The following is a 23,744-nucleotide window of genomic DNA, read 5'->3' as shown; positions in this document are numbered from 1 at the left end:
TGGCTGGCTACAGTCCATAAGGTCGCAAAGAGTCAGACACGACTGACATAGCATTATGCTAACTTGAAGAATAAATATACCTGCATTTCATTAATGTGCTCACAAAGTACTTATAAGCATTTACTATGTGCCAGCTATGAAAAATCTCAGTTGCTCTTCACAAGGTGGTTTACAGCCTAGAAGTAACAGAGACTATCACTAAGTATCATGACAGAATAATGTCCAAAACTAGAGTGGAACAGAAAGAAAGAAATACCTAAATCTCCTGAAGGAGTCAGCAAAGTCTTCAAAAAGGAAATGTGCTAGGAGGAAGAAGCAATGAAGACAGGACATTCTAGGCAGAGGGAAGATTTGCATAAAAGTAAACAATAAAAGGGAATGTGACCATTTTAACTGGTCTCCATGGGCTGGACGTAATGGTAAATTGTTTCATAATATTTAATTCATAAGAAAAAACTTGAGTACTAGGATTATAGTGAGGGTGTATAGAAATTAGCGGGAAATTAACCATACTGTATCCACCAATGGTTATGCAACTACCTGTTCTGTTTCTTTAATGTAACTACTATAAAAAGGGAACTAACTGTGGATAAGAAAAGCAATTTCAGGAGAATAAAGTATTTACTTGCAACTTGTATTTTGGCTTTTGAGAGTACTAAAATGTGAATACTCTTGACTGCTTTGGAAATGAGGTGACAGTATGGCCTTACGCTAAGCATCAAGGCTCTTTTAGTCTAGTAAAGTAGATTTGAATCAGGGCTCTGTAATATCCTTAGCTATGTGATCTTGGGGAAATTGCATAATCCTTCTTCAACTAGGAAATAAAGATAATACAAGCTCACACCATTGTTCATGAGGATTAAAGAAATAATGTATGTGAAGTCTTTAATTACAGTATTTATAACAGAATAGGCAGTCAATAAAAGATGAAATGAAATTCTAATTTGCTCAGTTGTATCTGACTCTTTGCGACCTCATGGACTGTAGCCCACTAGGCTCTTCTATCCATGGGATTTCCCAGGCAAGAATACTGGAGTGGGTTGCCATTTTCTTCTCCAGGCGATCTCTCTGACCCAGGGATCACACCCAGGTCTCTTGCACTGCAGGCAGATTCTTTATTATTTGAGGCACCAGGGAAGCCCTAATAAATTACAGCTACTATTAGTTATTATTATGCTTTACACTGGCCTTGAAAGTTATATTCCAAACTAATGTCATCATCAGTTTATTTATTCCTATTTATTCTGGAAGAAAAAATGGATATTCTTTTTAAAATCTTTTGATAAGTTTAACATTGATGCTACTGAAACTTACAGTATTACTTAGGTTACAACCCTTAATAAGTGTTGAGCTTGTGACTGAGAGTAGTATTAATAACTTCATTTTATTATATTTTAAAATGTGACACCTTAATACATTCAGCACTCCTTGGTATTTCACATATTGTTATAGAGAGAGTTTAAGGCAGAATGAAAAGCACACACATAATCACTCAGAGACCTGGGGTCTGGCCCCATTTTGCTGTTACTTAACTATAAAACCCTGGAAAAATCACCTATTCATTTAAGGCCTCTATTTTCTCACCTGCTAAAGACTGAGTTTCCTCTTTAAAAGTTTACACTCTTGGGAGAGGTGGGAATGGAGACTTACTGTTTAAGGGCCACAGAGTTTCAGTCCAGGATGATGAGAGGATTCTGGAAATGGACAGTTGGCAGTTGTTCACAGAAATGTGAATGTAATTAATGCCACCAAACGGTACACATAAAAATGGCTAAAGCAGTAAATTTTAGGATGTATTTTACCATAATAAAGAATTTTACAGCCAGTGCTCTGTACCCCTTAAATCACTCATTCACCCCCTCATTCACTGAAACATTTACTAAGTGCTTATTATAAACCAAGCACTGTGGTAAGCAATACAAACAAGAATTAGAGCAGAGTGGGAAAAACAGACACCTGTCCACTTAAGTGCTATAAACTATCAGACGCTTCATAAAAGAGACTGGAGTAGAAGTTACAAAAGGAGGAGTCCATTACATCTGAGAGGGTTGGAAAAATCTTTTTAAGAAAGACCAATTAGCTGAGTGTTAAAAGAACAGCATGTGGATGATATACATGACTAGAACTGTTCCTGCTCCCATAGTTAACTCCCATACTTAACTTTTGAATCTTTATGACTAGAACAGGTCAATTCTCCGATAGTAAACACTAGAAGTATCTCTTAATTAATCCAAGATGGTTAAAAGTTCAACTTTAATAATCCCTTTCTTCATTATCACCAAAGAAAGAGGCTTGGGGGGGGGGGGGGTTGGGTTGGAATTAAAAAGCCACTACATTAATCTCCAAGCAAACCACATCAACATTAGAATGACAATAAAAGCCACATGGGCTTTCACTGCTAATTCAGGTAGACACTAAAGGGAAAAAAGTCCATTTATAAAGACTCAATGTTGTTTATACAAGAAGTAGAAGGACAGCATAATGGGTCTTATTATAGCACTAAAATACAGTATTATCTGAATAGCTTGCTTACAGAAAGTGAATGACTCATTTAGGGCACCATTAAATAAGTGATTGTATCAGTGCAGCAAACAGTGCCCTGTGAGAGTTCAGACCCTTCAAATGGGAGAGTAATTTACTTTCAGGGAGCACCTTTGCTTTCACTGGGATTTGGGACTATAAACAAATTTACAGTTTCATTATTGTGTTTTCTAAAAGCTGTTTGGTTTAAAATAAATTAATCTTCTAGAGCTCTTGAAATTCTAAACACATTAAAAATAAAGAAAGAGACCAGTTAAATATTTCAGTTATAAATGTCAAAAAAGAAAAAAAAAAGGAAAGAGGTGTTAGAAGGTCTATATGAAACATGGAACAGGGAGGCATTTCCTATTAAAATAAAAATATTCATTAGGCGGCTGTCAATAAAGCCCTGTCAAAAGGAAATAAATGCAAAGGCTTAAGACCCAGAAAAATGTGGGAATAACCATTACTAACATTTATTAACATCTACTTGTAGCTCTACGAGGAGAGAGAATCCTTTAGCAGATGAGCATACAGTAAGACATACTTTTTGTCACACATTTTGGCTCAGATCAAGGGGTCAGCCAGCTACTGAGATACAGACTGCTTTCCAGACTTAGTCTGGAGTTCTCTCCTTACTCAAGGTATTTGTTATTAGTAATTTTCTATGATTAGTTGTTAGCCTATGTACCACAGATCTGGTTTGTTTTTAAAGAAAAAAAAAAAAAATAGAAGTACAAGAGGTATAAAGTAGCATACAAAAACAGTATGGGGCAGTAAGAATAACGAAATGAGGACTCAGGGAGCCTGAGTACACACAGCAGTTCTGCCATCAAAGAAGCCAGGGACGATGTTAAGTCATTTACTTGTTTTTAGCTTTAATTTATTTGAGTACTTTTTTTTCTTTTAATATTTATTTATTTGGCTGTGCCAGGTTTTATCTGTGGCACGGGGGACCTTCAATCTTCACTGCGGCACATGGAATCTTTGGGTGCAGCAAGTGGGATATTCAGTTGCAGCACGTGGGATCTAGTTCCCTGACCAGGGGTCAAACCTGGGCCCCCTGCACTGGAAAGACAGAGTCTGAGCTACTGAGCCACCAGGAAAGTCCCTGGGTTCTTAAAAAATAACATGTATGTATGGATTTATGTATTTAAGTAGAAGCACTATCTCAAACAAAAGTTTCCCTGGAAGCTTCCGTACACACAGAGAATATAACAGGGCCACTCTGAAGGAAGACAAAATGGGAGCCTGGAGTTCTGCTCAAATAACCCTCCTGTGTCCTGGAGGATACCTCAGCAGAACCCCTAGGCTATTCAGTGTACTATTTAAAATTGCTGGAATAGATGAGTGGATGTTTCACGTTCTTACATTTCATGGACAGGAAAAGTTCAAAAAGATTTTGAAAGAACATAATATCAAAATAAATAAATTTAGGTTTGCTTCATGAAACTATTGCTGGCTGGAGAAAAAGATACTATAAACCAATTTTAGGAAACACCTCCAGAATATCTCTCAAGGATATTCAAGTTCTAAAATTATACAACTTCTTCTACTCCTATTGTGAAAGAATTAACCAAAACCACTTTAGGTATCCAAGAAACTATTTTACTATTGTATAAGTACATTAATAAAGTGCCTTAGAGTTACTAAAAAAAAAAAAAAAAAAAGCAATTAAATAAAAAGAGGAGAAAATAAAGTTAAAATTTATGGTGGCTATACAATTCAACCTCAAAATGTACAACATCATTTTAAACATTGTTTTCATATAATTTCCCCCATACTTAAAAATAAGATCTATAAGCACCATTAGTAATATAGTCCAAGCAATGCTTAACTTTCAGGAAACTATGCTGTTTCCTACTCTTTGCTCCTTCACACTCAGTATTCAGTTTCATCAAGCCACCCGGAGGCTGGTACAAACACTTGAGACCATCAAAGTAACATGAGGAAATCTAGCTGGATAATGAGGTAAAGCTGTATTTCTAGGATTATGTAACCACCCTGAATCCAAAAAGCAACGTGGTCTATTCATTATTGCTCCAACTACTTTTTCTTGTGCCAGTTTAAAATTTCTAACTTATAAGAACACACAATATTCCGTTAGCTAAAGTAAAAGTCAAATATTCTTTAATAGTTCAAATATTTCTCTGCTAAAGAAAGTTTAAATATCCAAAGACCTCTATCTCTCAAATCACTAGACATTGGGTACTCCGAAAACTTTCTTAGGAGTTTCAACTTCATATTTCTCTCTAACTCCTGGCACTGCATATAACGTATTTTAGGCAGATCTTAGACATATCTGTTAGCAAAAAGTTGAATCAGCTTTCTGGGAAGTCCATTCCAACTTTATTTTACTACATTCTAACATCAAAGCAATTTTTCTTCAGAATACTTACTTTGTTGGGAAAAAGATAACCACCAAGCATCATTTATAAAATTATAAACTCACAATATCATTAAACCTTCTCTTTTCAGGGTAATAAAGATAATTCTATCAACTTTTATTCTAATACATTTTTCCAATTGCTAAAGTAACTACACTGTCTTCTGTATTCCTCTCCTGTAACATGAGGTTCACTAAATGAAGCACAAAACAAGGTAGAAAACAGCTCTGGAAGTCCTCCTTTCTCACACTTCTGTTTCTATGCATTGACTTCTTAAAATAGCTATAACTTACTATACCACACCTCTGGTGGTATAGTAAGTACCACTTTCTTTTACCACTAAGGTATCCTTTAGATATAGATTCAGTGACTGAAGGATGCTCTGCACTGAAGCTGACCAGAAGGCCTCAGAAGACAACAGCCTCAAGTCACACAATGTTTAACCATATTAAAAAGAAGATAAAATTTACTCTGAAACTTCAGCCATATCCATCACTTAAAGCATGTTTGCATGCATGCGCACACACACACACACGATTGGAAAACACATAATCCAGCTCATACGTTTATTCTTAGATAGCTATCACAGAACCTTGGGCCATCACCTCTTCGAGTCCCTCCAACATCTTCTGGGTCTGTTCCCAAAGGGGCACCTGGAAAGCTCCAGAGCCTCCAACTTCTGTAACTTTCATTTGAAAAGAAGCTGGGCACATACAGGGTCACCCGAGCTAACTCCTTGGCCTCCGTGAGTCAGCCTGAATCTGTCACTGCTGTCGTCCCTGGTGTCCTGAGGAATGTGAGTCCTGGCTACAACCTGTCCTCTCATCTCTCTGCTAACATCCCTCTTCTAAAGGGGCTGCTGTCTCTGAGCACTCACACAAGGCTATGAAATGCAAGCAGCTTGACTACTCAGAACAATACTAAAACACGGTCTCTATTGAAAGCTCCTGGCTGTGCAACAAAGACAAGTCAGTTGTTCTATTCTTTGTTTTCAATACAGCCCTTAGGGCTTGTACATAAATGAAACAACCTTTTGACAAGAAGTCCTCCTCCTTTCTCACACATCAGGAAACACATGACAAACATGGGAAGGGGTGCGGAGCAGAGGGGTGGGCTTGGCCTGAGGAGTTCACTTTAGAGGTCGATCCCAGTGGCAAAATCTAACTCTGAAGGCCTTTACTGCTTTTCATTTCCCAGCTGGCAATGTATCAAAACAAAATATATACAGCAACTTGTAGGGAAAGAGAAGCAGCACAAGAGGCAGGCTCAAGGGTGAGAGCAATTTCTTTCTTACAGTTTAAACCACTATGAAAGATGAAGCATACAGTATCAACAAATATAGAAAATAAACCATATTTAGTAATATATACAAATATGCACCAATACACACAAAGCAAATACAGTGACAGGCCTTTCTTTTGGCTCCAGATTATACCTTTCATTTTATAATTTCATTCACAGAAAGAAATAGGAGCTTTTTAGTAACATAAAATGGTTTATCTTTATGCTGAACATGCAATATTCATAAAAATCAAATGCTTTCATTAGATTTAAGATTTTCTTCTTAAATTTAAATTTTTCCCACTATAGTTCCTGAGATCTCATTTCTATGCCATGACTGTTCACATCTGCATTTCAAATGCAAATGCAGACTCCACCACCTGATTTAGCAAGTCAGGGTGCACGCACACTGTAGTTCTCGTTTTCGGGCACCTTTGAAGACAGAGTGATATTTAATACTGAATGTAAGCAGTCTTTTCATCTTATACTGAAGAGTAATTGCTTCCCACTTTAGAACTATACCATGAGTTATCATCTCCGACTTGTTCTCTAAGTGCATGGAAAAAATGACAAAGAACATGATGGGTTTACTCAAGGGAGTCGGATCTTTGCTAACTGCTATGAAGAAATCACGGCCAGTCAGGCAAAGCACAGTGAGATACAGCATGAGAAATGACATGCATTTCTGTGCCCTGGTTTGTGGGAATCATTTCTATTACATGTCCTCAGAATGCAGAGGCTGAATTTTCCACGGTGTCAAACATACCAGATAAAAATTACAGCTGCACACAGATGATAGTGTTTATAATTGTACACATATTTGAAAGAAACTGTACATATACAGCTGCTAAAATTTTTGTTTACAGAATTTAGTGAAGGTGGGAGACACAGTGATTTCCCTTAGGTTCTAGGAGCTGAAAAAAACGATGCTTTCAGGGTTGTCTGTTATCAAGTTGGGTTCGCATAGGCTGCCTCCTTAGTCTGAAGATGAGATACAATAAAATCCATCAGGTCAACCATTTCCTATACTTAGTATGCACAAAACAGAATAAGATGGTGAAAGTAGGAAGATGAAGCCCTATAAACAAACTATCTCATTTCTTCACTCTATACCACAGAAGAAACAAACAAATAAGAGAAAGCAAATGACATACATATACAGACTTAAATCCAATTCAAATGTCATGATGTATAAATAAATATAAAATGCATATGGAAAAGAAGAGTATTTAAATTCCATTCAATGCTACAAACATTTTTCTCATTAAAATATAAACCCTTACCTTTGCTTGTCTCTTACTGGCTTCTCTTCTGGCTTCCCTTTCTTTCAGTCTTTTTTCCTACGGGAAGAGAGGGAAAATTAGCAACCTGTAAACTTATCTAGCAAGTGTAAATCTCACTACACATTCATAACAATTCTTCTTAAGCCAACCGGATAAGGCACATTTACCTTTCAATAGATATTTATTAAGTGTCTACTGTAAGACTGGTGTCAGTTTTCATAATCATTAAAGAGGTGCCAAACAAATATGTAATCAATCACAGTTCACTTATTAGCTGTACAGTTTTAGGAAACTTACTCTCATTTTCTAACCCAAACAAGGAGATAACAGAAGCACACATTTCATAAAATTGGTATAAGAATTACATAAAATAACATAAATGCCTGGCACAATGTCTGACATATGACAGGTTCACAATGTTGGCTATTAAAATAAAAAGGAAGACATGTAGTAAAGACTATTTCCCTTCTCCTCTAAGAGCAGAATTTATAAAAGATGTAAAAAGATTAAAAAAGATGTAAAACCCTCATCGGGGTTCTTAGAAAAGTGGCAGTATTTTTCTCAAAAGAAAAACAACAGAAGATTATTCTTTTAAGCACTTTTTCTCACTGCTTTATAATTTTCCCATTAGTTTTCCAATGCTCATAAAACAAGCTGAAAATGCAGTACCAACATTTTCAAAATAAGAATAACAGATATGTATAATAATAAAATTCAAAACAACAAAATGAAGCTAAAGTTGAAAAAAATTTGTTTTAAATAGAATGCCTCTTTTCCTCTTCAAAAAATAGTGGTAAAACAATATAAATGCAAGTCTCAATCCAAAATCATAGCTAACAATATATAAATGTATTTCAAATACAATCAACTACCAGATCAATGTAAACAGTGAGCAAACAGCAAATAATTTTTTCATGAAGTAATATGAAACTGCAATCATGATTCCCTCTTACATTAAACATTCACTAATGTGAGAATTAACAAGTTTTTCAGTCTGGACAATCTATCATTGTCAGTATTCTTTACACATGGCTTTCTGCAGATTCAAGAACCAAGTCTAACACACACTGAGGTTGCTCTACTGCTCCCAGCACTGAGAAGGGCAGGAAATTGCTACAATCCACACTGTACACCCAACCTAGGTCTACAGGCTCCTTTTTATTAAAAAGTTTCAAAGCAGGTGAGATCTAATTAATGCAAAGAGGAGGAGAGCCCACAGAACTTGCAGACTGAGTTTTCATAGCTTCAGACCACACAGCAGGAAAGATAAATTCTAAGTGACACTAACAAAAATTCAAATTCAAATGGCAATTGTTCGTGTGTCATACCCACTAAATAAATCTTGATGCTAAGTTATTCTTTTCTGAGATTATTATTCTTTTTTACACTAGTTTTGGAGAAAATGGCTATTACTTTGACTTCCAAATAAAACATACAACTAAAAGGGCAGGGGAAACTTAAACAATGTGCAGTTATAAACGGAAATACTCTAAAGATTATTTGCAAGTTCCAGGATCAAGGTCAGAAGAAAAGATGAAGAAATCAACAAATCTGTTCATTGTTAAAGAGCTTAGTAAGTGAGAGAAGCAGTAGTGCTCAGTTGCTTCTGTCGTGTCTCAGTCTTTACAACCCCATGGACCGTAGCCCACCAGGCTCCTCTGTCAATGGGATTTTCTGGACAAGAATACTGGAGCAGGTTGCCATGCTCTCCTCCAGAGGATCTTCCCGACTCAGGGATCGAACCCACATCTCCTGCATTGCACAGGATACCACTCTAATGGCAGAAAAGTGAGGAGGAACTAAAGAGTCTCTTTATGAGAGTGAAAAGGCTGGTTTAAAATTCAACATTGAAAAAAACGATCATGGCATCCGGCCCCATAACTTCATGGCAAATAGAAAAGGGAAAAATGGAAGCAGTGACAGACTTCATTTTCATGGGCTCCAAAAGCACTGTGGATGGTGACTGCAGCCATGAAATTCAAAGACACTTGCTCCTTGGAAGAAAAGTTATGACAAATCTAGACAACATATTAAAAAGCAGAGATGTCACTTTGCAGACAAAGATCTGTATAGTCAAAGCTACAGGTTTCCCAGTAGTCATGTATGGATGTTAAGAGTTGGCCCATAAAGAAGACTGAGCACAGAAGAACTGATGTTTTCAAACTAAGTGCTGGAAAAGACTCGCGAGTCCCTTTGACAGCAAGAACAAAGCAGTCAGTCCTAAAGAAAATCAACCCTGAATATTCACTGGAAGCACTGTTGTTGAAGCTGCAATATTTTGGCCACCTGATGTAAAGGGCCAACTCATTGGAAAAAAAACTCTAATGCTGGGAAAGACTGAAGGCAAGAGCAGCGGGCAACAGAGGATGAGATGGCTGGACTGCATCAATGACTCAATGGACATGATTTAAGCAAACCCGGAGATAGTGAAGGACAGAGAAGCCTGGGATGCTGCAGTTCATGGGGTCAGAAAGAGTCAGACACAGTGACTGAACAAAACAACAAAAACAATATGAATAGTTTTTAGCTTAACAACATGCTTTAGCCAAATGTTACGTTTCCTTTTATTATTAACAGTGATCTGCTAATGTATGAGCTTCCCTGGAGGTTCAGATGGTAAAGAATCTGCCTGCAATGCCAGAGACCTAGGTTCAATCCCTGGTTGAGAAGATCCCCTGAAGACGGGACTAGCAACTCACTCCAGTATTCTTGCCTGGAGAATCCCATGGACAAAGGAGCCTGACAAGCTACAGTCCATAGGATCACAAAGTGTCAGACACGACTGAGTGACTCACACACACATACTACATGGGTAGGCTTCCCTGGTGGCTCAGTGGTAAAGAACCAGCCTGCCAACGTAGGAGATAAAGGTTTGATCCTTGGGTTAGGAAGATCCCCTGAAAGAGGAAATGGCAACCCACTCCAGTATTCTTGGCTGGGAAATCCCATGAAGAGAAGAGCCTGGCAGACTACAGTTCATGGGGCTGCAGAAGAGTTGGGTGCAACTTAGCAACTAAACAACAACAACTGTATGGGTCTTTCATTCTAACAGGATTTGTTTCCTGATAGCATTTCATGTATTGGGTTGGTCAACAGCCAACGTTTTTTCCCGTAAGATGGCTCAAGTAGCGCTTAGTTGTGTTTAACTTCATTTGAAACAATTTTTTTAGACTGAATTGTGATAGCTGTCATATCAGCATGCATTAAAAAAAAAAACTCACCAAAATTGGTGAGTTAGTCGTTTTAATATTGAAGATGGAAGAAAGCAAGCAATATTTTCATTCAGCATATGATTCCTCATCATTTTAAGAAAGGTAAAAATGTAAATGGAATGCAAAGAAAGATTTGTACAGTGGATAGAGAAGGTGCTATGACTGATCAAATGTGTCAAGAGTGGTTTATGAAGTTTTGTGCTACAGATTTCTTACTAGATAATATCCACAGTTGGGAAGACCACTTAAAGTTGATGGCAATCAAATCAAAGCATTGAGAACACTCAACATTATTATTACAAGAGAGATACCTGACATACTCAAAATATCCAAACTAAGTGCTGAAAATAATTTGTACCAGCTTGGTTTTGTTAATCACTTTGATGTTTGGGTTCCACATAAGTGAAAAAAATCATTTAGACTGTATTTCCACATGTGATTTTCTATTTAAACATAATGAAAAAGTTCCATTTTTAAAACAAATTGTGACAGCTGATGAGAAGTGGATACCGTACAATCACGTGGAACGAAAAAGACCATGGGGCAAACGAAATGAACCACCACCAGCCACACCAAAGGCCAGTCAGTCTTCATCCAAAGAAGGTGATGCTGTGTATATGGTGGGATTGGAAGGGAGTCCTCTATTATGAGCTCCTTCTGGAAAACCAAACAATCAATTCCAACAAGTACTACTCCCAATTGGACTAACGAAAGAAGCACTTGATGAAAAGTGTCTGGAATTAGTCAACACAAAATGCATAACCTTCCATCAGGATAATGCAAGATGTTTCTCTGATGACCAGGCAAAAACTTATACAGCTTGCTTGGGAAGTTCTGATTCATTCACCATATTCATCACACACTGCACCTTCCGACTTCCATTTATTTCGGTCTGTACAAAATTCTAATGGAAAAAATTTCAATTCCCTCTAAGACTGTACAGGCACATAGAACAGTTCTTTGCTCAAAAAGATAAAAAGTTTTGAGAAGACAGAATTATGAAGTTGTGTGAAAAATGGTAGAAGGTAGTGGAACAAAATGGTGACTACATTGTTCAATAAAGTTCTTGGTAAAAATGAAAAATGTGTCCTTAAACCTCACTTAAGAACAGAAGGAACTTTTTGGCCAACCCAATATATTATTTAACTTTTGCCTGTTTCCTGTGCAGAGAAAGAGATAATTAAACACTTTTAACAGTCACACAAATTGCTATTGTAATTATTCAGTAACTGACCTTCTCCCAACACACCAGAGCATCAGAAAATGGCACTTCAAAGTTCCAAAGAATAACCTCAATATGGTCACAACAGAAAAACTATCTCTAAACAAGTAAACACAATCTCTGTTTGGGGTTTTCCATCTAGTCACTGTAATCATAGCAGGAAAAAGCATATTAACAAATTTCCACTGAATTGCAGTATTAATTCATCACAGGCAATGAAGAATTCTTTAAATTTCAAAATTTAAATTGGCTATCACAGATCACATGAGCATGTGAGTAGAATAAGTATTCCTTTTAAGATTTCTGCCACAAGTCTCAGGTGGATGAGGGATATTGAAAACCTTTAAAATATGAAATGATCATGACCAGGACATGAAAATAAAGTATAATAAAAAGAACAAACTTTCAATACTGGGTGACACAAAAAGGAAATTAGAAAACTTCTCTTTGTTATCTTAAAAAGCTATATTGGCACTCCACCTGAAAAGAGGCAAAAGTAAACATCCGTCTTTAAACAGAGAACAGAAAGTAGAGTTATGGCATTTCAAAATTTGGGAAATTAATATAGGAAAAAAACTACAAATTTTTTTTTTGCTAAGAGAGGGGAAAAAGTTCCTTTTTTAAAAAAAATGAGTATATGAATCATAGACGCTATAAATAACAAGACAAAAATAAAATAAAAAATAAAAATTACGATGATTAGGGGGAAAATATAATTGAATTTTATTAGATTCAGTAACTGAGGTTCCTCAACCCCCCACCCCAAACACACATATTTATGTGGTTGAAATACTTTAAATCTTTCCTTTTCCTATTTCATTTTTAGGATTGGTACCAAAAGGCATTTTATGCTAACAAAAAGAAGGTACAATTTTACCTTTAATTCTGCCATGCTACAAATGATAAGGTGATGAAATTCAATAATAAAAATCAAATTCCCAGGAGACAAAAAAAAAACATGAAAAATTACATTTCAAGGTACAAAATACTTCTTTATAGACATTACTACATGTCTTTTGGCTTCTCATAAAGTACAGGTCCTCAGCTTCCAGAAAAGAGAGTACCATGAAATATGAATTTCAATAGCAGCCAGGACTATATATTTAAACCACTTTCATTCCATGGTGCTTGGAAATCTGTAGATTTGGAGACCCCCGTTTCTCAGGAGGTGGTGGAAGTGTATAACCTATTTTAATGAATCTCAGGCAACGGAGTCAGTTATGTTAAGAATGGAGCTCCCAGTTGTCAAATAAAAAAGCAGGCGACATCGATCCTCATTTCATTATTACAGGAACTTCTCTTTTCAGAGAAGAAAAGTGGCTCAACAAAAGTGAATAAAAAGAATTATTACAATACAATAATCTTTGGCCTGAAGGTATGCCCTTCCCTCCAAGAATAAAACCCCAGTGATTCTAAAGCCCTCCCCAGAACTAAGAACACAGCAAGGTTCTCTGATCTGTTACCTATTCTACAGAGTTTCATCCAAACAACATAAAAAACTGGTCTTCCACATTTAAATCTATAACAACTACAATAAGGCTATGAAGACAGGGAGAAAAATAAATTTACACGGAAACACTGATTCACTAATCAATTCCTTCAAATATTTCCTGAGCTACTATGGTCCAGGCTCTGTCGTGAGCTCCGGGTATACAGGGATGGGAAAAACAGACACAGCCTAGCTTCCTGTAGGAAGCCTCCACTACTCATCTCTGTAGTCTATGAAGTGATCTTCCATTAGCACCAAACTCTGCCCCGCTCCTCAACCTCTCCAGCTAAACTGACCATCAATCTATAACCACCCCACCTCACTACATGGTGGTGTTTTAAGAATCCATAAAACAAAGAACTTGATGAAAACAGAGATAATAAGCAGGTCAAAGACTTGGCCACAAAGGTGATAAACCCTATAAAATCTTGAGTATTTATTTCATTTTGGAGGCTGGATATGAAAAAGAGCCCAAGTACCCAGATAATGAAGTGAATATCATGAGATGCTACAAGCTCATGAGAATAAGAAGAGAAACCTCCCATGTAGACATCTCTAAATTATACACAAAGGTTCGATAGTAATAGGACGGGTCCTTTTTATAATAAATCTGGTCATAATGGTGGTAAGAAGGGAACTGAAGAATATGGTTGAACAAGAAGAGAATCTCGGTTCCTCCCCTATAAATATGCTTTATTACTCATTAAGTCAGTTTGAGAATTAAGCACTGGATACATGTCCCCCCATGATGACATTTCTGATATGATGTTAGTATGTGGTCCTAAACTAAACAACTAACCACAATGCTTATTTTTTTCTAAATTTGTTTGAGACCAATGATCTTGGTCTGGAAATATGAACAATTTCTATCACTTGTCATTCCTTCTTCAAAATCCTCCTCTCCTCTTGCATCCTCTACCTTCTGATTCATTGCCTCAGAGCTACTCTGTCGTAAGAGAATGCCTATTGGTATGAAATAGGTAGCAGCTACATGGTTAAAAACAGTGTGTAGAGAAAGAAAGACCTTGGTAAGAATGCCAAGGCTACTATTTGCAAGCTTTTATATGCTGTGAGAAATAGATTTAAGAGACTAGATCTGATAAATAGAGTGCCTGATGAACTACGGATGGAGGTTCATGACATTGTATAGGAGACAGGAATCAAGGCCATCCCCATGGAAAAGAAATGCAAAAAAGCAAAATGGCTGTCTGGGGAGGCCTTACACATAGCTGTGAAAAGAAGAGAAGCGAAAAGCAAAGGAGAAAAGGAAAGAGATAAGCATCTGAATACAGAGTTCCAAAGAATAGCAAGGAGAGATAAGAAAGCCTTCCTCAGAGATCAATGCAAAGAAATAGAGGAAAACAATAGAATGGGAAAGACTAGAGATCTCTTCAGGAAAATTAGAGATACCAAGGGAACATTTCATGCAAAGATGGGCTCGATAAAGGACAGAAATGGTATGGACCTAACAGAAGCAGAAGATATTAAGAAGAGGTGGCAAGAATACACAGAAGAACTGTACAAAAAAAATCTTCACAACCAAGATAATCACGATGGTGTGATCACTGACCTAGAGCCAGACATCCTGGAATGTGAAGTCAAGTGGGCCTTAGAAAGCATCACTACGAACAAAGCTAGAGGAGGTGATGGAATTCCAGTTAAGCTATTTCAAATCCTGGAAGATGATGCTGTGAAAGTGCTGCACTCAATATGCCAGCAAATTTGGAAAACTCAGCAGTGGCCACAGGACTGGAAAAGGTCAGTTTTCATTCCAATCCCAAAGAAAGGCAATGCCAAAGAATGCTCAAACTACCACACAATTGCACTCATCTCACACGCTAATAAAGTAATGCTCAAAATTCTCCAAACCAGGCATCAGCAATACGTGAACCATGAACTTCCAGATGTTCAAGCTAGTTTTAGAAAAGGCAGAGGAACCAGAGATCAAATTGCCAACATCTGCTGGATCATGGAAAAAGCAAAAGAGTTCCAGAAAAACATCTATTTCTGCTTTATTGACTATGCCAAAGCCTTTGACTGTGTGGATCACAATAAACTGTGGAAAATTCTGAAAGGGATGGGAATACCAGACCACCTGACCTGCCTCTTGAGAAAACTATATGCAGGTCAGGAAGCAACAGTTAGAACTGGACATGGAACAACAGATTGGTTCCAAATAGGAAAAGGAGTATGTCAAGGCTGTATATTGTCACCCTGCTTATTTAACTTATATGCAGAGTACATCATGAGAAATGCTGGGCTGGAAGAAGCAAAAGCTGGAATCAAGATTGCCAGGAGAAATATCAGTAATCTCATATATGCAGATGACACCACGCTTATGGCAGAAAGTGAAGACGAACTAAAAAGCCTCTTGATGAAAGTCAAAAAGGAGAATGAAAAAGTTGGCTTAAAGCTCAACATTCAGAAAACTAAGATCATGGCATCTGGTCTCATCACTTCATGTAAATAGATGGGGAAACAGTGGAAACAGTGTCAGACTTTATTTTTGGGGGCTCCAAAATCACTGCAGATGGTGACTGCAGCCATGAAATTAAAAGATGCTTACTCCTTGGAAGGAAAGTTATGACCAACCTAGATAGCATATTTAAAAGCAGAAATATTACTTTGTCAAAAAAAGTCTGTCTAGTCAAGGCTATGGTTTTTCCAGTGGTCATGTATGGATGTGAGAGTTGGACTGTGAAGAAGGCTGAGTGCCAAAGAATTGATGCTTTTGAACTGTGGTGTTAGAGAAGACTCTTGAGAGTCCCTTGGACTGCAAGGAGATCCAATCAGTCCATTCTAAAGGAGATCCGTCCTGGGTGTTCTTTGGAAGGACTGATGCTAAAGCTGAAACTCCAATACTTTGGCCACCTCATGCGAAGAGTTGACTCATTGGAAATAACTCTGATGCTGGGAGGGATTAGGGGCAGGAGGAGAAGGGGATGACAGAGGATGAGATGGCTGGATGGCATCACCGACTCAATGGACATGAGTATGAGTGAACTCCAGGAGTTGGTGAAGGACAGGGAGGCCTGGCGTGCTGCAATTCATGGGGTTGCAAAGAGTTGGACATGACTGAGCTACTGAACTGAACTGATACACTGTGGGGCCTCGGACAATTTACTTTACCCTTTATAGTTTTAGTTTTATCATCTGTAAAATGAATCTAAGTCACTTATATCATAAGTTAATTGTTAGCATATAATATAAAAATGCTTAGTGCTGGGCCCAGTTAACAAACTGCTACTTGCTACTGTCTTTAATGTTCTTGTTATTACTATTCCTACAATACCTGATTACTACCTTTCTCCTTTTTGATTAGATAAATTTATGTTTAAGACACCTGGATTCCATGCCAACTCAATTCTGTGTAAAAAACAGTAAACAAAATAGATTTTCTAAGAAGTGTCTTTAATTCTTAACTTTGTAAAGAGCCTCCGTGGTGGCTCAGATGGTAAAGAATCTGCCTGCAATGCAGGATACCTGGGTTCGATCCCTGGGTCAGGAAGATTTCCTGGAGAAGGGAATGGCTACACACTCCAGTATTCTTGCCTAGAGAATTCTATGGACAGAGAAGCCTGGTGAGTTATAGTAATATTCATGCTAGTAGTTAAGTAGAATCCAGAAAACTCTGCAAACAGTCCAGAGTTACATTCTGACATGTCATCTAAATACACAATCCAAATGGATAAAGCACTCAAAGCAAATTTCAAAGAAATGAAAGAGAACCTCATAATGAATCGCTTCTCTCCACTCTCAGCTATTATAACAGATATTATCACACCAAACAGAAGCTATCTTTCAGAGGTAAAAATGATGACACACCACAGAGCAGATTTTCACTCCATTTAAGTAAAAAACCTTTCAGGAGTATGATTCATGGCCCATCTTTCACAGTTCTAACTGAATTATCAGCAAACACATTGTTTCTGTGCAAAAGCTGTGCTTTTGTATTTACAACTTCATTTACTAATGGTTTTATATGTAAAAATAAATTTTGCTATAATTTTACTTCTGATAAACAGTTTCAAGAGGCAAAGAAAACAGTAACAAGCCTAATTAAGTATAGCTACTTATAAACTGCCAGAGAAAGCAGAAGACCCAAATGGTCTCAGAAGAAAATGGCTTAAATGGCTTAATGGCTAAAATGAAGACTCATAAAGAAAAATAAAGATGCTGACTGGGTGACCCAAAGGAGTTACACAAGGGCTCCACAAGTCTCCAGAGTGAGTGGCCAAGTTCCAGCAAAAGAGCAGCTAAATTCCATTCCCAGTGAGGCCATAAACTGTATCATCTTTATTTCTTCCTTTTTATTTACTTTTTGCTATAAATCTTTACAACAAAGATATTTACTTGAGCCATAGGAGAAATTACAGTTTTCAGAATTTGGTAGATGAAAAAATATGAGTCAAGGACAGGTATAATAACATGGAGGAATAACACGTGGGAATAAATGAGCAGCTGAGACCCACATACAAAAACGGAGTACATTTTCAAAGCTATCACGTGAGGCTGTTAATTTTAAACAGTAGGAAAAAACAATTACTTTCAAACAGGATCATTAAGACTAAATTCACTTATTATATTAACTATCTTACCCTTCTAAACCAAAAATATAATCGTGAAATATTTTAAACATGCTGAAAGATTTTTAATCTCATAAAAGCTTCTAAAATTGACACATTTTTCAAAATATTATATGTGTCATAATATGTATCAAATACAGAATTATGTTATTGATTTTATGGAGTTCTATTTTCATTTTATTCTCACATCTTACCTATACACACAGAGCCAGGGGAATCTCTCTAATCACTTGTTATTAACTCCTACTATCTTTCCCTCAATTTTCAGAATAGGAAAGTACAATCCAAACTGGTGACTGGTGATCCAAATGGACTAGGTAATGCTAGGACTAGGACTCCAAAGCAAGTATTCCAACTTGTTATAGCACAACACTCTCTCCACCAAACATTATGCCAAATGTTAAAACCTATTATTAAAAAACATAATAATACATATGCATTCTAGGTAGAAATCTAGTCCATGGTCAATTGGTACATAATTGATTTGAGCACCTGTATTGTATCTTATGGCTTCCCTGGTAGCTCAGCTGGGAAAGAATCCGCCTGTAATGCAAGACACCTGGGTTCGATCCCTGGGTCAGAGAGATCCCCTGGAAAAGTGGCTACCCGCTCCAGTATTCTTGCCTAGAGAATCCCCATGGACAGAGGAGCCTGGTGGGCTACAGTCCATGGGGTCACAAAGAGTTGGACATGACTGAGCGACTAAGCACACTGTATCTTATGTATGCTATTATAATAAACAAACTAAGTGTTCAAAAACATGAAATTTCACTAATTTAATATACAAATACTTAAATTTGTTTAAATAATAATTTTACCAATGAAAATACCAAGAAACGAATCATATTTGTGCCAGGTCGCATTCCCATTAAGCTGAATAAAGGGAAGATTACTCTGGTTTCTTCTTTGTGCTCTTTTTAGGCTGCATAATATTTTCAGTCTCCAATATAGAAAGTATGCCATGGGCTACCCTGTGCAGAACATACTTATTTTATATAAAACAACAAATTTTGCTTTAAACAACAAACTTGTTTTTAAAAGATCTTATATCTCTTTTAGTTACAGAGAACTGGTTCAAAAGCAGTAGCATGTAAAGTTCTCGTGATTTCTCTCCCAACTGTATCTGCCCCAAACTGCTCTCTTCAACCTTGCTGTGAGACAGTCACAGTGATAGTTTTAAAGTCATATGGTATGTTTTAGCAATGGTGCAAAGAAAATAAATTATGTAAAGTCTCAAAAATAAGTGCAAATAAAAAAGTATAGAACAATCTACAGTACTGTAGAATACTGTAGTATGAATGTAACAAAGGGAGAAAATAAGAATATGCATTTCTATTTACTAGTCTTTGCATAAACTATACAGATACATTAATAATTAATAAAAATTTACCTGTGAGGTGGAGGCAAGAATAAAAATGACAGGTATGGGCAGAAGCAAGTCGTCTCAACATTAACTTTATCATCTTGACTTTGGAAAACATGAAGATATTATTCATTCCAAAAATTTTAATGTAAAAAAAATTGGAGCACAGAAAATTTCTATGCAGTGACTGAATGTTCAAAGTTAACCATGATTTAATTATAAACTTCCTGAGAATAGAACCCACATATTTTATTTTTTTATTTTTATTTTTGTTAATTTGGCTGCTCTGGATCTTAGTTGCAGCACTTGGGCCCTTTGATCTTCATTGCAGCATGCAGGTTCTTTAGTTGCAACATGTGGATCCAGTTCCCTGACCAAGGATTGAGTCCAGGCCCCCTGCACACAGAATGTGGAGTCTTAGCCACTCAACCACCAGGGAAGCCCCAACATCAAGTATATTATATATTCCATCTTCCCAGTCTAAGGCAGAGCCTAGCACACAAACACTGTGTAATACATATACAACAGTAACTTGAGAAATTAAGTTCCTAAATATTTCAGAAACAATATTCCACAACCCAGATACAGTAATAACTTCCACACATTGGGAAGAGGGAAAATAAGAAAAAGAGAAGAAGCAAATGGGGGTGGGGGGAGCCTTTACTTAAATGTAAATTCTCCGGGTTTCTTTTTACTGCTGACTACAATTTAAAAATAAAGGTAAAATGTTCTTATGCTGGATAAATACTTTAAGACTATAAGCAGAAACTTGACAAGCTGCTTGACACTCAACATTATTAAAAATTTTAGCAACAAATTATTAACATCAAATTTCTATTTAAAGTACTGTGCTAAAAGCAGCAATGACAGAAATGCTTAGTTATACCCTCAAACTACAACCTGTATATTTTAGGTTCATTTGTTCTCCATATTTATGGAATGTTCTTCCTCGCTATTCATTTTCATCCCTGAAAGCTATCTTCAAGAACTAAATTTCTTATTCATTAACTGCTACTGTGAAGCTATATCAAACCTTAAAGAAATAAGAACTGCTGTACTATAAAACCAACTTATTGGATCATTAAATAATAACAAGGTCAATAGGAGTCAAAACCTATGGTTTTGACCACAGGATATGGTTAATAATGACCATATGGTTAATTATTATGGTTAATAATGGTTAATATGGATATGGTTAATAATGACCACATCCAATGACTTGAAAATTTTTGATACAGAACTTAATATTATAGCAGTGATTCTTGCATTTGATACTGTGTTACCCTGAGACCATTCATTGTCTCAAGGACATACTACAGAAACTTCTTTAAAAAGGTAAATCTGTTTAGTTCATTAATTGACTCATTTATCTAGTGAAAGGTCCACTTTTAGGTAGTCCAAAAGGACAGTAATATCATGAGAGGCCAGAAGGGAGTAACCCTTTCTGTTTTAAGGATAATAGTTTAAGGCCAAGTTTAAGGCCAATAGGGCATATGCCTATATAGAAGCACTCGTTCTCACAAAGTTTCCTTATTTTTTTCTTAATTTAGTAAATTTAAATTATATCTATTGCCAAGTAATCGCTTATGGAAAGATTTAAGTTCAAACTGGAAATAATATTAATGTTGCCCAAATAGGTGAAACATGAAACTGCTGTGCTTCATCCACACCATGTAACACTGCTCAGTAACAGAAAGAAAGGGGTCAAACACAGAACTAGGTGAACCTACAGATGCATGATGGGTGACAAAACTCAATCCTAAAAGGGTATATACTACATAGCTTCATTTATATATATATTCTTGAAATGACAAAGTTATAGAAATAGAGCTATACATTGTTATACAAGTTGTTATACAAGTTGTTAAAATACAACTTTTGTTTTTTGTTTTTTGTTTTTTTCTTTTTTTATTTTTTTTTAAGGTCTTTAATTTAATTTTATTTTTAAACCTGAAACGCTGTATTAGTTTTGCCAAACATCAAAACTAATCCACCACAGGTATTCATACGCTCCCTATCCTGAACCCTCCTCCCTCCTCCCTCCCCACACCATCCCTCTGGGTCGTCCCAGTGCACCAGCCCCAAGCATCCAGTATCGTGCATCGAACCTGGACTGGCAACTCGTTTCATACATGATATTACACGTTTCAATGCCATTCTCCCAAATCCTCCCACCCTCTCCCTCTCCAACAGAGTCCATAAGACTGTTCTATACATCAGTGTCTCTTTTGCTGTCTTGTACACAGGGTTATTGTTACCATCTTTCTAAATTCCATATATATGCATTAGTATACTGTATTGGTGTTTTTCTTTCTGGCTTACTTCACTCTGTATAATAGGCTCCAGTTTCATCTGCCTCATTAGAACTGATTCAAATGTGTTCTTTTTAATGGCTGAACAATACTCCATTGTGTATATGTACCACTGCTTTCTTATCCATTCATCTGCTGATGGACATCTAGGTTGTTTCCATGTCCTGGCTATTATAAACAGTGCTGCGAAGAACATTGGAGTACACATGTCTCTTTCCCTTCTGGTTTCCTCAGTGTGTATGCCCAGCAGTGGGATTGCTGGATCATAAGGCAGTTCTATTTTCAGTTTTTTAAGGAATCTCCACACTGTTCTCCATAGTGGCTGTACTAGTTTGCATTCCCACCAACAGTGTAAGAGGGTTCCTTTTTCTCCACACCCTCTCCAGCATTTATTGCTTACAGACTTGTGGATCGCAGCTATCCTGACTGGTGTGAAATGGTACCTCAGAGTGGTTTTGATTCGCATTTCTCTGATAATGAGTGATGTTGAGCATCTTTTCATGTGTTTGTTAGCCATCTGTATGTCTTCTTTGGAGAACTTTATTTTTAAAAAAAAAAATCACTGTAATTTGGGTCACCTCAGGTTGCAAAGGCAGATTTAGGTGACATTCTCAGAAACCACTTAGTATACAAAGACTCCACCAGCAGAAGGAAAAAAGACTAGATAAAATAACAAAATAGCCACAGAAAAATAAGTGCTAAAGAAAACAGTAAAGTAACTTGGTTATTAAAGAATATCTAATGAACATTTAAATATATTTAGGACATATTAAATTTCATTCAGTATTCATTCAAGATAGAAAGCTTACCCGATGCTTTGCCTTAATTTTCTTCCTATATTCTTCTTTGTCAAATCTGTCCTCTTCTTGAAGCCTTTCCTTTGCTTTATCTAGGTTGATACCACCAGCGTCGTCCTCTTCCTCAGTATCCTTGGAAACAGATTTCTGTACTTGTGGCCACTGCTGAACCAACTGCAGACAGAAAAAAGGTGAGTATGAGGCAGGAGACAAGGAACATCAACAGAATGCCAGTTGCATTTGCAGAATGATTTTGAAATGGTGCACATACATACTTTCTGCCTTACAATTTGTATTTCTGAAACTGTCAAACAAGCTTTGTAATAAAAGTGAGCAAGTCACAGAAAAGTCAGGATAAAGCAATGCCACCATAACTCAAATTAAGAGCAGGATTAAAAGAAATCTTCATTAAATAATTTGGACAGTAAGGTAGTTGCTTCAACATCATTTCAGCATTCGTAGTATGCAACACTCCACTAACTCAGCTCCAGATGATCTACACAGGGCAATAGCCAGGCTGAGCAGAGTGCCGCCTTGCCACCGCCATGGCACGTCAGTGAATCTCCTCTAACAACTTTCAGCATGCTGGGCTGTTTTACTTTTCCTGTTTTCCTTACTACCATTAACCTCCTTGAGGGTAGTCATATGTCTTATTCATGTATCCTGAGAACCCAACACATTATCTGGCATACATTATGTGCTCAAAATTGATGAAACACATATCAGCTGGTACCACACATAAAAACTGAAATAACTAAACTAAGTGTAAAGGAGAAAGTTAGTTTGGATTTCATAAACCTGCTCAGATCTACACAATTTTACACAAACATTTTGTGGTTAGGAACAAGGTGATAAAGAAGTCAGAGCACTGATCTGAGAGTCAGGAGACGTGGCTTAATGCCTTGGCTTTTTCATTAGCCCAGTGCATAACCCTGAATGAATTACTTAATTTCCATACATCTGTATCATTGCTTGAAAAATAAGCTTTGTTTGACTAATCATGTTCCAGGCCTAACAGAGTAAAATTCTAGACAATTTAGACAAAAGCATTTCTCTTATTTTACCCCATAACTGGTTGCCAGGAGGATTTAAGTAACTGCTACAGTTTCTGAAAGACTGCTAATCAAACAGCAGGAAATGAGGGCTGTAGGCACACACATCACAGATGTTAATGCCTCCTCTCACTCTTGCCATCATCTCTTCCTTCAAGATGAGACTACCATGGAGTCACAACTTGAAGCAAGGGTCACAGATGCATGAGCAGCACAGCAGCAGTCACAGAAGAAGCAGTG

General features: G+C 36.9%; 1 protein-coding gene across 1 annotated transcript in view; it reads right to left on the bottom strand.

Annotated features, from left to right (window-relative positions):
• DDX10 (DEAD-box helicase 10) overlaps positions 1–23,744 on the bottom strand; it is a 303,633-nt gene that overhangs the window by 109,509 nt on the left and 170,380 nt on the right. The window contains exons 15-16 of the mRNA XM_055547820.1: positions 22,465–22,626; positions 7,472–7,528 (exon numbers count right to left, since the gene is read on the bottom strand). Coding sequence (XP_055403795.1) covers positions 7,472–7,528; positions 22,465–22,626 — 219 coding nt within the window. The remainder of the gene's footprint in view (positions 1–7,471; positions 7,529–22,464; positions 22,627–23,744) is intronic.

Source organism: Bubalus kerabau, chromosome 15 (assembly GCF_029407905.1).
Source record: "Bubalus kerabau isolate K-KA32 ecotype Philippines breed swamp buffalo chromosome 15, PCC_UOA_SB_1v2, whole genome shotgun sequence".
Classification (NCBI taxonomy): Eukaryota; Metazoa; Chordata; class Mammalia; order Artiodactyla; family Bovidae; genus Bubalus; species Bubalus kerabau.
Note: the sequence above shows the minus strand (reverse complement) of the source record. Positions and strands in the feature narration are given on the sequence as shown.